The 13,134-nt window shown below is 42.5% G+C and overlaps 1 protein-coding gene across 1 annotated transcript in view; it reads right to left on the bottom strand.

The window, feature by feature from the left end:
* Cpne4 (copine 4) overlaps positions 1-13,134 on the bottom strand; it is a 353,867-nt gene that overhangs the window by 118,780 nt on the left and 221,953 nt on the right. Inside the window, exons 5-6 of the mRNA XM_038322752.1 lie at positions 7,993-8,076; positions 2,952-3,041 (exon numbers count right to left, since the gene is read on the bottom strand). Coding sequence (XP_038178680.1) covers positions 2,952-3,041; positions 7,993-8,076 — 174 coding nt within the window. The remainder of the gene's footprint in view (positions 1-2,951; positions 3,042-7,992; positions 8,077-13,134) is intronic.

The raw sequence follows: 13,134 nt of genomic DNA, 5'->3' as shown, positions 1-13,134 counted from the left end.
ATAGAAGCCACCAACGCTTAATCTCAGAAATGCTGGAAGAGACATATGAATCCCATCAGGAAACCCGATAGAAATGCAGATTCTTATACCTGTTCTGTATCCCCTGAGTCAGAAACTGGCGGTCGGGGCTCGGCTCAGCCATTGCCCTTTTAACAAGCCCTATAGGCATTATGGATACGTCAGGAGTTTGAGAACATTGCTCTGTACCAGCAATTCTTAATTAAAAGTGATTTTACCCTCTAGGGAACATTTTTCAATGTCTAAATATATTTTAGGTTATCAAATTGATGAGAGGGAGGGAGGAAGAGAGACACAGGAGAGAGAGAGAGAGAGAGAGGGAGAGAGAGAGAGAGAGAGAGAGAGAGAGAGAACAGCACTAAGCTCCCTATAATACACAGCACAGTCCACAGTCCCCCCAGAACAGTACCCAATGTGTCAGCTGGGAAGATGCTGAGAAACAGAGCTTCTTCCACGTTTCACTCTTCCTTCTTTTCCTTTCTTCCTTTATCCTTCTCTCTCTCTCTCTCTCTCTCTCTCTCTCTCTCTCTCTCTCTCTCTCCTTGTTCTGCCTCTTTCCATCGGATTATCTGCGTATCTATCTCTGATGAGCTCCTGTTCCCACAGAGGTCTCAGAGCCCTCAACAACCCAAACCACATTATTTATGTTTTTATGCATTCAACCGTATCAAACAGTCTTCTTTACCCACTCAGTAACTCTCAGTGACAAACACCAAAGGAGGAGCTGTTTTATTCCCAGCCCAAGGAAGACATTTATCATCCTAAGCAAGGCTCAGAGCAGAAGTGGTAATTGTCACCTGTACCCGAAGCTGTCACTCTCGGGCAACTTTGAAAAGGAGCTTCTACCAAGAAACCCAGCCAGAAGTCCCATGTTTTGGCATGAATGAGAGTTTCCAGAGGTTTTTCTAAAGTAGCTATTTTTCTTAAGAGAAAGGGGTAGAATTTGGACTTGTCATTACCGCCATGGAAGCCAGCAAATTTACTTGACAATTCAGCCACAAGTTTCACACAAACAAAGATATGTAACATTAAAGAGACTAGGACTAACCAAGCAGATGGGATCTTAACCTGAGTAATAACATTGAGACTGGAAGAACGTCACCCATCAGAACAGTCTCTAGAGTGAGGGGAATGCAGTCTCAAAGGCAAATGGCGACAGGGCTTAGGATGACAGTGTTGACTGTCAACCGAACAAACTTGAAACTCGCTCAGGAGGAAGATGACCTCGTAGGCATGCCTTTGCGGGAGTTATCTTGATCAGGTTAAATGATGAGGGAAGACCCATTTTCATTGGGGATGGGACCTGAACTGTGTTCGAGTGGAAGAAGTGAGCTGAGCACTCTGCGCATGCGTGATTCATTTCTCTCTCTCTCTCTCTCTCTCTCTCTCTCTCTCTCTCTCTCTCTCTCTCTCTCTCTCTCTCTCTCTCTCTCTCTCTCTCTCCTGGCTGCAGATACACTGTGAGCAGCTGCTTCAAGTGCCTGATGCCTTCCCCCCCTCCCACCATGATGGACTGCAGTCTGGAGCTACAAACTGAGATCAATGCTTTCTCCCTCAAGGGGCTTGTGTTGAAGTATTTTTTTTTTTTTATTACAGCAACAGAGAAGATACCAACATAGTGCCCATTTTACAACCTTATGAGAATGGGTTCCCTAAAGGGCGAGCATGAAGGTTTATTTGGAGTAGTGGGTGAACCATTCCTTTTGTCCACGTGTGGAGGGGATGCTCTTGATTTTTAGCATCTGGAGCTAATGGCCGAGTTTCTGAACACCCCTGCCTATGCCCTCAGACTCTATTTTCCATTTCCCTCCAACAACTGTCTTCCTGGTTTGCTCACGATACACTGCTCTAGAGGAGCCAATGGGACCCTGGATCTACTTGATAATCATGTTTCTCACTGAACTTTAATCAGATGGACTTTTGGCTTATAGACACTTTGTGTCCAGTGAGTTAGTGAGTCATCCGGAATCAATAAAGTCAGCTCTGTGGCATTAGCAATGGAACTTCTTCTGCTTCCATAGCCAAGCACATGTCCACAGACCCTGACTTCTGGTGTTCAGTTGTTCCCTCTCATGATCCCTGACCTGCTAGTGCATGAACCCCACACGCCCAGCTTCTCCATTCCCATAGTGCTCCAAACATTTGTGGTGGATTTTTAAAAATGGTCCTAAAACTTGGCAATTCTTCCCATGGAGAGATAGAATCTATTGTATTTGAATTTGGAATAGGCATGTTATATACTTTGGCTTCTTGGCTGTGGAGAAAGTAGTTGAGTTCTTAGCCTTGTACTCAGAGGCCTTGCAGCATCTGTTTGGGCCTCTTGGAACACACGGTTACCCTAAGTAAAAGTTTAAGATAACATGTATGATGATGACAGCTAAGGCTCAACCTCCCTCCCACCCTCTGCTGCATACGACACCCTGACAACCGCCAGACGTTGTCACCCTGTTCATGGGTGTCGGAACACAGATGCCTAACAGAGACCAAGCGAACTCAGTCTAAGAACCACCAAACTGGCCCAAACCAGTTTGCCAATGCACAAAGTTATAAGTTAAACATGCTTGCTATTTCAAACTACCACACTGGAGGGGGCTGGGGTTGAAGAGTCACACATTATATAGTCATAGATACTTAATGCAGAAATATTTTTTCTTCCAGAAACTTCCAATTATACTCTGAAGTTATTACCACATTTTGTTTCTGAGAAGCCCCAGGCTGTCTTTTGATATAATACAGTAGGATTTATTTTGGGCTTTTGTATGATCGTCGATAGCTCTGGCAGTAGAAACAGCCTGCCTTTCTTCTATTAAGATTTTAAAAGGTGAGGTTTGGAAAAAGTGACACAGCAAATCCAGTGTGCCAACGTTCATGTATAAAGAAGAGGGAGGAGTCAATGCACTCTCAAATTCACATCTCTTGGATATGGATCTAACCTTCAGCCGGCGGTCAGGATCTCCACTACACAGAGAATTCACCGATACTTTGAATGACTTCCAGGCTGGGCTTAAGTTGTTCATCACAACCTGAGAAGAGAAAGGCATGAAGAGTGAGTTGAAGAGTGAAAGCTTGACATTTTCATACTTCAACATAAAAACTACTCGAGAAGCCACAGCCATGCTTGCAGAAAGGACAAGTGTCTGGAACTTGTTGCTTGATGAAAACTTTAAGGAGTGAGTATCTTAAGAGTGGCCACTAAGTGTATCACTATGGGCAGAACTCCTGCGGTCACTGGCCCAGATGTTGTTCCGTGAGTAGCGACAGTGACATTGCCCAGCATGTGGCTATAGAAGATGATCTCTTCCACAGCCAAAGTCCTGCGGTCGAGGCCTGGCTGCCTCTGGCCACTGATAAGGGATTCCCCAGTCCCGCAGGACTTTGGCATGAATTCTTTCCCCTTGGAGTCAGCAGAGGAAATGTCTTTGGCAAGGGTGGAGGGGAACTGTTGAAGAATCATCACCACTAGCTGAGGGGCTATGAGCAGTTCACGGTTGCTGGGGCCAGGGAGTCTTTTAGTCATGTGGTGTAGCTCCTGGTGAGTTGTCCGTGCCCAGGAGACAACTCCACAACCATGCTCATGCAAGCAGCCCTCGTTAAACTCAGTGGGTCACACGAACACACAAAAAGACATCAAAGTAGCAGGCGAACTTTTGATCAGAAGGCATCCAGTGGGGCCAAAGGGGCAAAAGGTTAAGAGAGGGTTAAAGGTGACAAATGAACAAAATACACTATATACATGTATGTATGACACACACATATATAAATACACACACACACATATATATACATACATAACACATATATAAATATATAAACACATATACATATACACATACACACATACACACACATACATACATACATACATACATACATACATACAGGAGAGCTTTGGTAATCTGCAACCTCGAGTCATATCAGATCAGGGAGTCAGAGAACTTTCTAGATGAAGAATACTAACAGCAATTTTCCATTAGCTGATCACAATCTCAATTAGAATAACACAGCAACTTTTTAGATTATAAACTAAGCCAGTAATATAGGACAATTTATTTAAAATCAGCTTACTAGTCATGAACTTGGCTGAATATTGACCAAGGGTCCATGAGGCTTATCCTGTCTTTTAATGGTTTGAATAATTCGGTGTGAATAAAGTATCAAAACCGGACTCTAGGACGGGGCTATCGAACTGTGGTTCCTGGACTTCTTACAAACAGAAATTCTGGACTTTATCCAGTCCTATAAACAGACGCTTTGTAGGAAGATATCCAGGTTATCTGAAGGAAGCCTAAGAGCTATTGCATTCAGGAACACACAAATGAAGTTAAATTGTTAAATTAAACTCTGCCATGTTAATCTTCCTTCATATGAAGTTTTTATGTAGACATCTTTGTGGATTTTTTGAAAAAAATTCTGTCTCAAAATAATGTAATTATTTCATAAATGATTCCCACTTCTACTGAATTCTTTATTTTACTAAGAATTATTGATTAGATCACAGATTCATTGTTAAGTTTATCTTAACATGTTAAAATATGGAAACAATGTTCCTTTGTGACTGTGTCTTATCTCCTGATATCCTGGGCATGATCAAATTATTGTGAGAAGGAGACCTGAATAATAAGACCTGTGTTCATTTTAATTGCTTACATTTACTAGCAACATTTTAATGAAAATATTAAGGAGTGAAGATTTACCTAAAAATTTCAAATCTATATGCATGCATGAGTGTACATGTATGAGTGTGTGTGTGTGTGTACACCAAGAGTGTAAAGCTGTGTGTTTATTTTGAACCTGCTGAGTAAGCAAGAGAAACCACCAATGCTATGTTATTTGATCTATTAGAAAGCTACATAATCAGCAATATTATGAGATTCCAAGAATTTACTGGGACAGGGGACAGAAGTTGCATAGCTTCTTGGGAACAGAAAAAGTTCCCAATACCAACAATTGCAACTGGCAGGCGTCATGGAAAAAAAAGAGGATCTTAGGAGAGAAGAACCTAACAGTGTGCTGTGTGTATCTCTTTCCTCCGTTCACTGACTCAGCAAAAGGCATGAATGGACACCGCAGCTCTGTCTTCCCCAAGGTTGATTTTACCATGGGAATCTTGATAGCAGCAGGAAAGCATTTGGCGATACTGAGACAGGAGCACTCAGGGAACCTGGACTTTCTACCCATTAGTCAAGTTTCCAGGGACTGGAACCCAGACAATCACACTGCTCTTCAGCCTCCACGCGATCCCCATTCATACAGCCAACTCTGTGCACTTACCTATCCTTTAATTAAGCACATATTTTGGTGCCAGCCACATGCCAGATCATATCTGCTATTGACCCATTTGAGACTACTCAATTCTTGTCAACCTTAAACATGACAGAATTCCCTTTTGCTGTTTTAGGCAAAAAGAATTCGATTGGCAAAGCGACATGGTAGGAATATGATGCCCCCACTGTCACCCTGTGAAAAATCACTGGCATTCCCACTTCCTTTCCTTTGCCATTGGCACACACAGGCTCTCTTAGTGCCAGGTCATTCCACATAGTTATTCCATTTCCTTCTTAGAGAATTTCTTGTGTTCTGGCTTGCAAATCTAATAAAATAACGGAGATTGGAGTTGGTCGCTGCATTAATTACTTTCCTTATTATGATGACAAAAATGCCTGACCAAAGCAACGAACACAGGAAGGTATATTTTGTCACTGTAACAAGGAGAGCATGGCAGTGGGAGTGTGGGGTCATGTTGCATGAGCAATCAGAAAGCAACGAGAAGAATACGGGCACTCTGCTTGCTTTCTCCTTTTTATTTATTCTGAGACTCCAGCCCCACAGGATTGTGCTGCTCACATTTGCTTCTTCCCCAGCCTAGCCAATCCTCTCTGGAACTGTCCACATACACCCCTGTGGTGGTTCACAAGAAATGGTCCCCCAAAGGGAGTGGCATTATTAAGAGGTATGGCTTTGTTGGAGTAGGTGTGGCCTTGTTGGAGGAAGTGTGTCACTGTGAGGTGGACTTTGAGGTCTAGGCTCAAGCTACTCCAAGTGTGACAAACCATTTCGCGTTGCCTTCTGATCGTGATGTAGCCAGCACCATGTCTGTCCATGTGCTGCCATGTTCTCTACCATGATAATGGACTGAACCTCTGAAACTGTCGGCCGCCACCTCAGTTAATGTTTTCCTTTGCAAGAGTTGCCGTGGTCATGGTGTCTCTTCATAGCAATACAAACACTAATTAAGACAACCCCATAGGTGTTTTGGTTTGTTTGTTTTTGTTATTGTTGTTGTTATTTTCTTCCTAGGTGATTCTAAACCCTATCAAGTTGACAGTGGAGGTTTAGCTACCATAGGCACTGGTCATATACGTGAAACAGTCATACCAGGGCTTTATGGTAGGGGATGACATAGGATAAGACCTGTTATAGTGTGACTCTGAAATGTTTCCCACAGACATATATTTGAACATTTTTTTCCTAGTTGGTGGCATCTTTTGAACACGTGTGGAACCTTTGGGAAATATGCCTAGCTAGGACACATTGACCACAATGCAGGGCCCTGTTTCTGGTCCTGGCTCCATTTCCTGATCCTCTAAGATGTAGCTAAGCCCCATTGCACGAATCTGTGCCTTGGTCAGCACTACTTCAGCTGCTTTGCCTCCTCTCCCACAGTAGGCTGTATTCCTTGACGGCAAGAGCAAAAACAAAGCTCCCAGCCTTTATTTTGCTTCTGCCGGGTATTTGGGCACAGGGATAATGAAAGTAGTGAACAGGGGACCCTTGGGAGGCAGAATGAGTGAGAAGGAGCACAGCCTGACCCAGTGACCCAGTGGCTGTGATAACAGGGCAGTAGCTCACATGACAGCTTCAGGATAAGTATTTTACCCGAGTAAGCATTTTGCCCTACAAACTCAGTGAAGCTGACTCGAACAGTGCCTACGTAAATCTCAGCTCCACTTGTCACCAATTGTGAAACATGGGAAATGGTGTGACTGTCCCAAAGTCCAGTTCCTTTGACTGGAAAATGGGAACAACAATATTTCTACAAAGGAATAAGAAGTAAAATACTGCATGTAAATCATTCCAGATGATGCTTCCTTCCTGGTTGTCTCATTAAATGTTAGCTCGTACCATAGTCAATGTCTTCTACATTTACTGTGTGTGTGTGTGTGTGTTTGTGTGTGTGTGTGTGTGTGTGTGTGCGCATACATACACACATGTGAACATTTGGTTGCCTACCCATTGCAGTGTATGGCCAGAGGTCAGAGAACAAGTTTATGGGGTCAGGTAGGTTTTTCTTTCATATGTAGGTTCTGGGGATCAAACTCAGGTCACCAGACTGAGCCACCTTGCTGGTCCTAGTATTCTTACTTTATTACAAATAACTTGCTGGTTGGCTGTGTTGGAAGTCAATGATGTGAAAATGGGACTTGGAGGGGGGTGTTTTTTCTTCAAATTTATAAAATTAGAGTAAAAACTCAAGCCTAAAGTGCAGAGGATTATCTTGAGGAAAGAGGTCCCAGGTATTTGTGTGTTAAACCAACATGGAGGGGGAGCTGCTATGGCCCCCCCCGAGCCCAGACAAAGAACTATAGATCACAAAGGAATGGTCGGAGCAAGAGAAATAGCCTTCCCTGGAGAAGAACCCCTCACTTGGCTTTCCAATACCAAGCGGTCACCTCTGAAGTCACAAAGCAACATTTTATAGACTAAGCAGGCTGTATTTCTATATCTAAGAATACCACACACACACACACACACACACACACACACACACACACACACACACACTAAAGAAAAAGAGGCCGTGAATTTGAGAGAGCAAAGAGGTACATGGGCGGGGTTGGAGAGAGGACAGTGAAGGGGGAAATAGTATAATTATATTTTAACTTCAAAAACACTGAAAGTGGTTTACAGAAAAGGGAAAGGAATCTGGATGCTTCTCTCTGACCTCCTCAGAGGGCAACACCACAGGCTTCTTACCTCCGTCCGGTGCACAAGCTGCTGAGTTGCGTCATCATTCATTCTGAAAATTTCCAGAAATGGGTCGGATTTACTGAAGAAATCCTAAAATAGATAAACAGAATTAAGGTTTCTTTCTTCTTCTTTTTTTTTCTCTTCTGAACTTGATCTAGTGCTGAGCACTGGGAGTCTTAATTATCATAAACTAACCTCTGACTTCCTGTGGAATGGGGGCCAGCATGCTATTTCTTTTCAAAAGCTCAGCCTCAACTTCACTGCTTGCACTTCCTTGCCCTGAAGTAGTGCACACCACCCTTATTTGCTGTTTTCTCGTCCCTGGCCTGGAATTAGCTGCATCTGAACTCTGGGGTCTTTGTAAAATATCTGTTAGGCTGAACTCTGAAGGACTCTTTACAGATAGATTCAAATGCCAGTTTGTTGAGAAGTGAGATAGCTGTTGTCTCAAATACGTCGACCGTGATTATTGCAGAGCCAGTGTCTGACCAGTGTGATGTCCAGATCACTTACGTATCTGTCTCTATTATCTGTTTCTTGGTTCTGCTTCTTGTTATGTTTGTTACTTGTGATGAAATAAGCACCACAGAAAGAAAATTACAAAGATTCATCCTCAGTATTTATTAAGAAGCTAGAATGGAGGCAGTGCCTTGAATCTAATCAGGATTAAACTATTCAAAGATTGGATTCCTTCATAAGTCTTTAATAAAAGGAATCCATCTATATCCGAGTCCTTTCCTCCTTGGGTGCTGTCCTTGGAGTGATCTAGCTGAAAGTCAGTGATTATGGAGCAGGTTCTCCCTGATGAGAATGCAAGGCTCCCTGAGGGCTGTTAGTCTCTTTCCTCTTTTGGCTTTAGGTTTATGTTCACTTTCTCTGTTGCTGTCTATTAATTAATGAAGGCCTCGAGAGGCAAAGCCCATGGCTGCACCCCTCCTCCTCTGTAGCATCCCTATTCTCTTAGTGGTCCTGAACTTCCAGCTTTTATTTTTCTATCCCAGAAGTCTATTAAAAGTTGTGCTTAGTTTTTTTTTTTCTAGACACCTCCTGAGAGGCTTCAGAGTCTCTATATCCATGCCATTTACGGAACCCGGCTTGCATGGGAAACCTGCACAGAAGATCTGAATTATCTTGCTGGCTTTCTTCTCTGCTCAGTTCTAGGTCCCTCCATCTTCAGCTGAATCCGTTCCCTGCCTGAGAACCCACAGACAGATGCCCTTCGTGTCTTTTCTAACACTTACGGATGCTTCTAGCAGGTGGAAGAGCCCATACAAACAGGCACTTCATTACCGGCATCAGAAACTACAGAATTTACATCCTCCTTATAATTTCTGTTTATACAGTAGTTGGCAAATTCTCAGAAAGGAAAAGCTATGCCTGATCTAAGTAAACACTTAGACATTTACTATTTACGTTCTCAGTAGCTTACACGGTGCATACTTTCTTGGTATTTTACAGTGTATACACTTTAGTATTATACACTTGGTGCTTACTGAAGGAACACGGGTGCGAATGAATATAGAAATAACAAAGTAATGGATGAATGAACAAGCCCTTGGTATAGAATAGGAAGTCATCCTTTCCACAATCTTGTCAGCCCCATCTAAACTGCAACAAAACAGAATTCAATCTATATTTACCCTAACAGCCATCAAGTTTACAAGCTGTTGTCTGACATTATTCTATTTTCCTTTGGCTTCTTTTTGTAACATTTTCTTCTCTACCAAAGTCTTTACCAGTTGTCCTCACATTGAGCTTAGCAAAGAGTTTTCAGGGTGTGTGAAGGCCGTAGTCTTTGTGCTGGCATTAGGATCAAAGGAACACTAGTACCTCGTTGCACTCTCTAAATATCATTGAGTTTGTTGGGAAGTCTAAGAAATGACAAGGCTGACGCTAGAGAATGAAGGAGTAGGTATGCAGGGCTCTTTAGAGGGGAGGGATAGGATCCACTTGACTGTAGACAGTGACTGTGAAGAGGCTGTATTCTACAGCAGGAATACTGTTAAAGAATAAATATGGAGAGGAGTAGAGGAAGCAGTCTAATTTAACTGTGCGTGTGGCTGGTGGCTGAAGACAATGCTGGCAAAGTAGGCTCCAAAGTAAAGGCCACTGATGCTCATTAGGTCTTTGCTATCAAGTAGAAAAAGCACAGAGCTACCAAAGGACCGTGAGGAAGAAAACAGCACAATTAGCTGTCATCAATATCCGTCTACACAGGACTGCTGTACATATGAACACTGTGTTGGTTTAAATAGGTATGACCCTCATAGGCTCATGTGTTTGAATGCTTGGGCTATAAGGAGTGCCACTGTTGGAAGGTGTGGCCTTGTTGATGTAGGTGTGATCTTGTTGGAGGAAGTATGTCACTATGGAGGTGGGCTTTGAGGTCTCATGTATGCTCAAGCTACACCCAGTGTGGTGCATAGTTCACTTCTGTTGCCTGTGGATCAAGATATAAAACTCTCAGGTCCTTCTCTAATACCATGTCTGCCTCCATGTAGCCAACGCTTTTTACCATGATAATGGACTAAACCTCTAAAACTGTAAGCCACCCAATTAAATGCTGTCCTTTATAAGAGTTTTCGTGGTCATGGTGTCTCTTTACAGCAATTGAAACCCTAAGTAATACAAACATACAGAGACTGTAGAAGCACACACAACACCTGCAAAGGTTCAAGTCAGATAGGGTCCCAACATAAAGAGGGACCAGTAGACATAGGGTCCCATACCCAACCAAGAAGCTATTTGCAATTGATACCTATTGGTAAAGGAAAAATTGATCATTTTTTCCAAAGAAGTGTCACTAGGTATAACAAAAGACTACACTCTAGGGAAGAGCACTAGTAGCCTAGAAGTAGTTGGCCAACACAAACGAAACAGATACCATGGTTTGGTGTGGGAGGTTATGTTATCTTGTTTAAGCATATTTTGATTTTTTATTTGTTTATCTTGATTTTAATTTTCAGTGTTTGCTTGGTTTGTTTGTTTATTTATTTTGAGAAAGAGAGGGCACATGAATTTCAGTAGGTTTAGAGGTTGGGGAGATCTGGGAGGAGTTGGGGCATAAAAAACACAATCAAAATACTTTTTAGGAAAAATATTTAAATGCAAATAATTTTACAAAGAATATAAGCATTGAAACATTGTAGAGCAACCTAGAAAGAGAAGAGATGGGCAATAGGAGAATTCCCTTCTCCACTACATCCCTCCCTATTCAACCTGAGAATCAAACACCAGCTCTTTCACTCAATATCTGGAAGTATGATTGTACCAAAGCCCTCCTCTTACCAAGAACCTACAATGTCTACTTTCTTCATTCGCCTAACCCACAAACCTTGTCTCATCCCCAAATGACCCATTTATCTTTCAGACACACTAGTAGCTGATTTGCATGCACCTGTCAAGGCATTTTCATCTTAGCCTATTTCTGTTTCCATATATATATCTAAAAATATTGTTGCTGTTCTCTCTTTCCCCTTCCCTTATGGATGTGGACCACATTCACTTGTTCCTGTGTGCCCATGGGCCCCTAATTTGCCTTCATAAATAGATTACTGTCCCCTCAGGAGATGTTTATGAGTTATATTCAAAAATTGCTGACCACAAGCCGGGCGGTGGTGGCGCACGCCTTTAATCCCAGCACTTGGGAGGCAGAGGCAGGCGGATCTCTGAGTTCAAGGCCAGCCTGGTCTACAAGAGCTAGTTCCAGGACAGGCTCTAGGAACTACAGGGAAACCCTGTCTCGAAAACCCCCCCAAAAAAAAAATGCTGACCACAGTAAAAGAACTCATTTATTTTCATTTTTCCTCCTTATTGAAAATTTAAAACTTTTCTTATCATCATTTTTACTTAAAAATGAAAATGTAGAAAAATACAAGATAAAAATAGAAACATGGAAAACAAACACAACAAACATCTGTAACTTGATGCTTGCAACATGAAGTTTGTCTTGTTCATTTCTCTCCTGGAAACCAAGAAGACAGAAGTTGGTGGAACTCTGTAGCTCTCAGACATCATGAGAGAAGCTTCTTTGTGCAGAGGATGATGGTCAATATGGAATTTATAAGTAGCCAGAGTACATAGAATAAATGTCTGTGGAGTGCTCAGCCACCAATGGGCACCTGTATCCTATTCCTGTCCATAAGACTCAGGGACCCTTGTGGAAGGGAAGATGGTAAGAGCCACAGGTCAGGGAAAATCAGAATGAAAACATCTTCTGGACACAGCACGACCTCTGCACAGAAGATGTGGTTGCCTGCACAAAGCCTGGACAACATCAAGCCAGTCAACATTCCAGCATGAAGAGGGGAGGGGCTTATGAACTCTCACACTGAGCTGAGGATTTATTGACAGTTGATGGAAGTGTGGTGGCAGAGATTCAGTTTTCTTTAAGGGTGTGGTCCTATGTTCCTATGTTCCTATGTAAATGGCCCCACAAATTGGACTCACTTGATTATTTAAGACAGAGAGACAGACAGACACATAGTTGGGAAGGATTGGGATGTGTAGACCTAGGAAAAATTAGGGAATGAATATGTTAAAAAATATATTGTATGCATGAATGAAATTCTCAAAAAAGTAGTAAAAACACTACATTACAAAAAAGAAATTGGTGGGAGGCAACAGGTTTATTCAAGACTTTGGAGTTTCAAATCTATCTCAGTGGTCCAGAGTGTTATATAGATGCTGCCTTCTTCCCTCCCTCCAGATAAAAACCTCCATTTTGGAGGGAAGCTCATTAAGACACTGGATGTTAAAGGGAGGTAAAACAGTGGAACATCTTATATCTTTGTTGTGAGCCCAGCCTTTAACGGCCGAGCCATCTCTCCAGCCCTAAGAGTGGAAAATCTTAAGACAGAATGTTTACAGGGAGGTGAAACAATGGGATCGGGGAAGGGGAGTTGAAATATTCCATCCTTTGGGAAACTTGTTAAACTCAGGAAGTAAACGATTCAAAATCACTTCAGGAAGTTCCCCAAATTGACCAGATTCACTTGGCCCTTGCTTCCCAAGAGCATTTATAAGTATTAAGGTTTGCTGAGAGATGGTACCAGACAAACTGAGCTGCTGAGAAGAGGGTCAGGCCTGATAAGCAGTCTGGAAGAAGCAGAGACCAGCAGAGCTGTCTGGATGAGTGTCAGACCAACC

This window comes from Arvicola amphibius, chromosome 3, assembly GCF_903992535.2.
Source record: "Arvicola amphibius chromosome 3, mArvAmp1.2, whole genome shotgun sequence".
Classification (NCBI taxonomy): domain Eukaryota; kingdom Metazoa; phylum Chordata; class Mammalia; order Rodentia; family Cricetidae; genus Arvicola; species Arvicola amphibius.
Note: the sequence above shows the minus strand (reverse complement) of the source record. Positions and strands in the feature narration are given on the sequence as shown.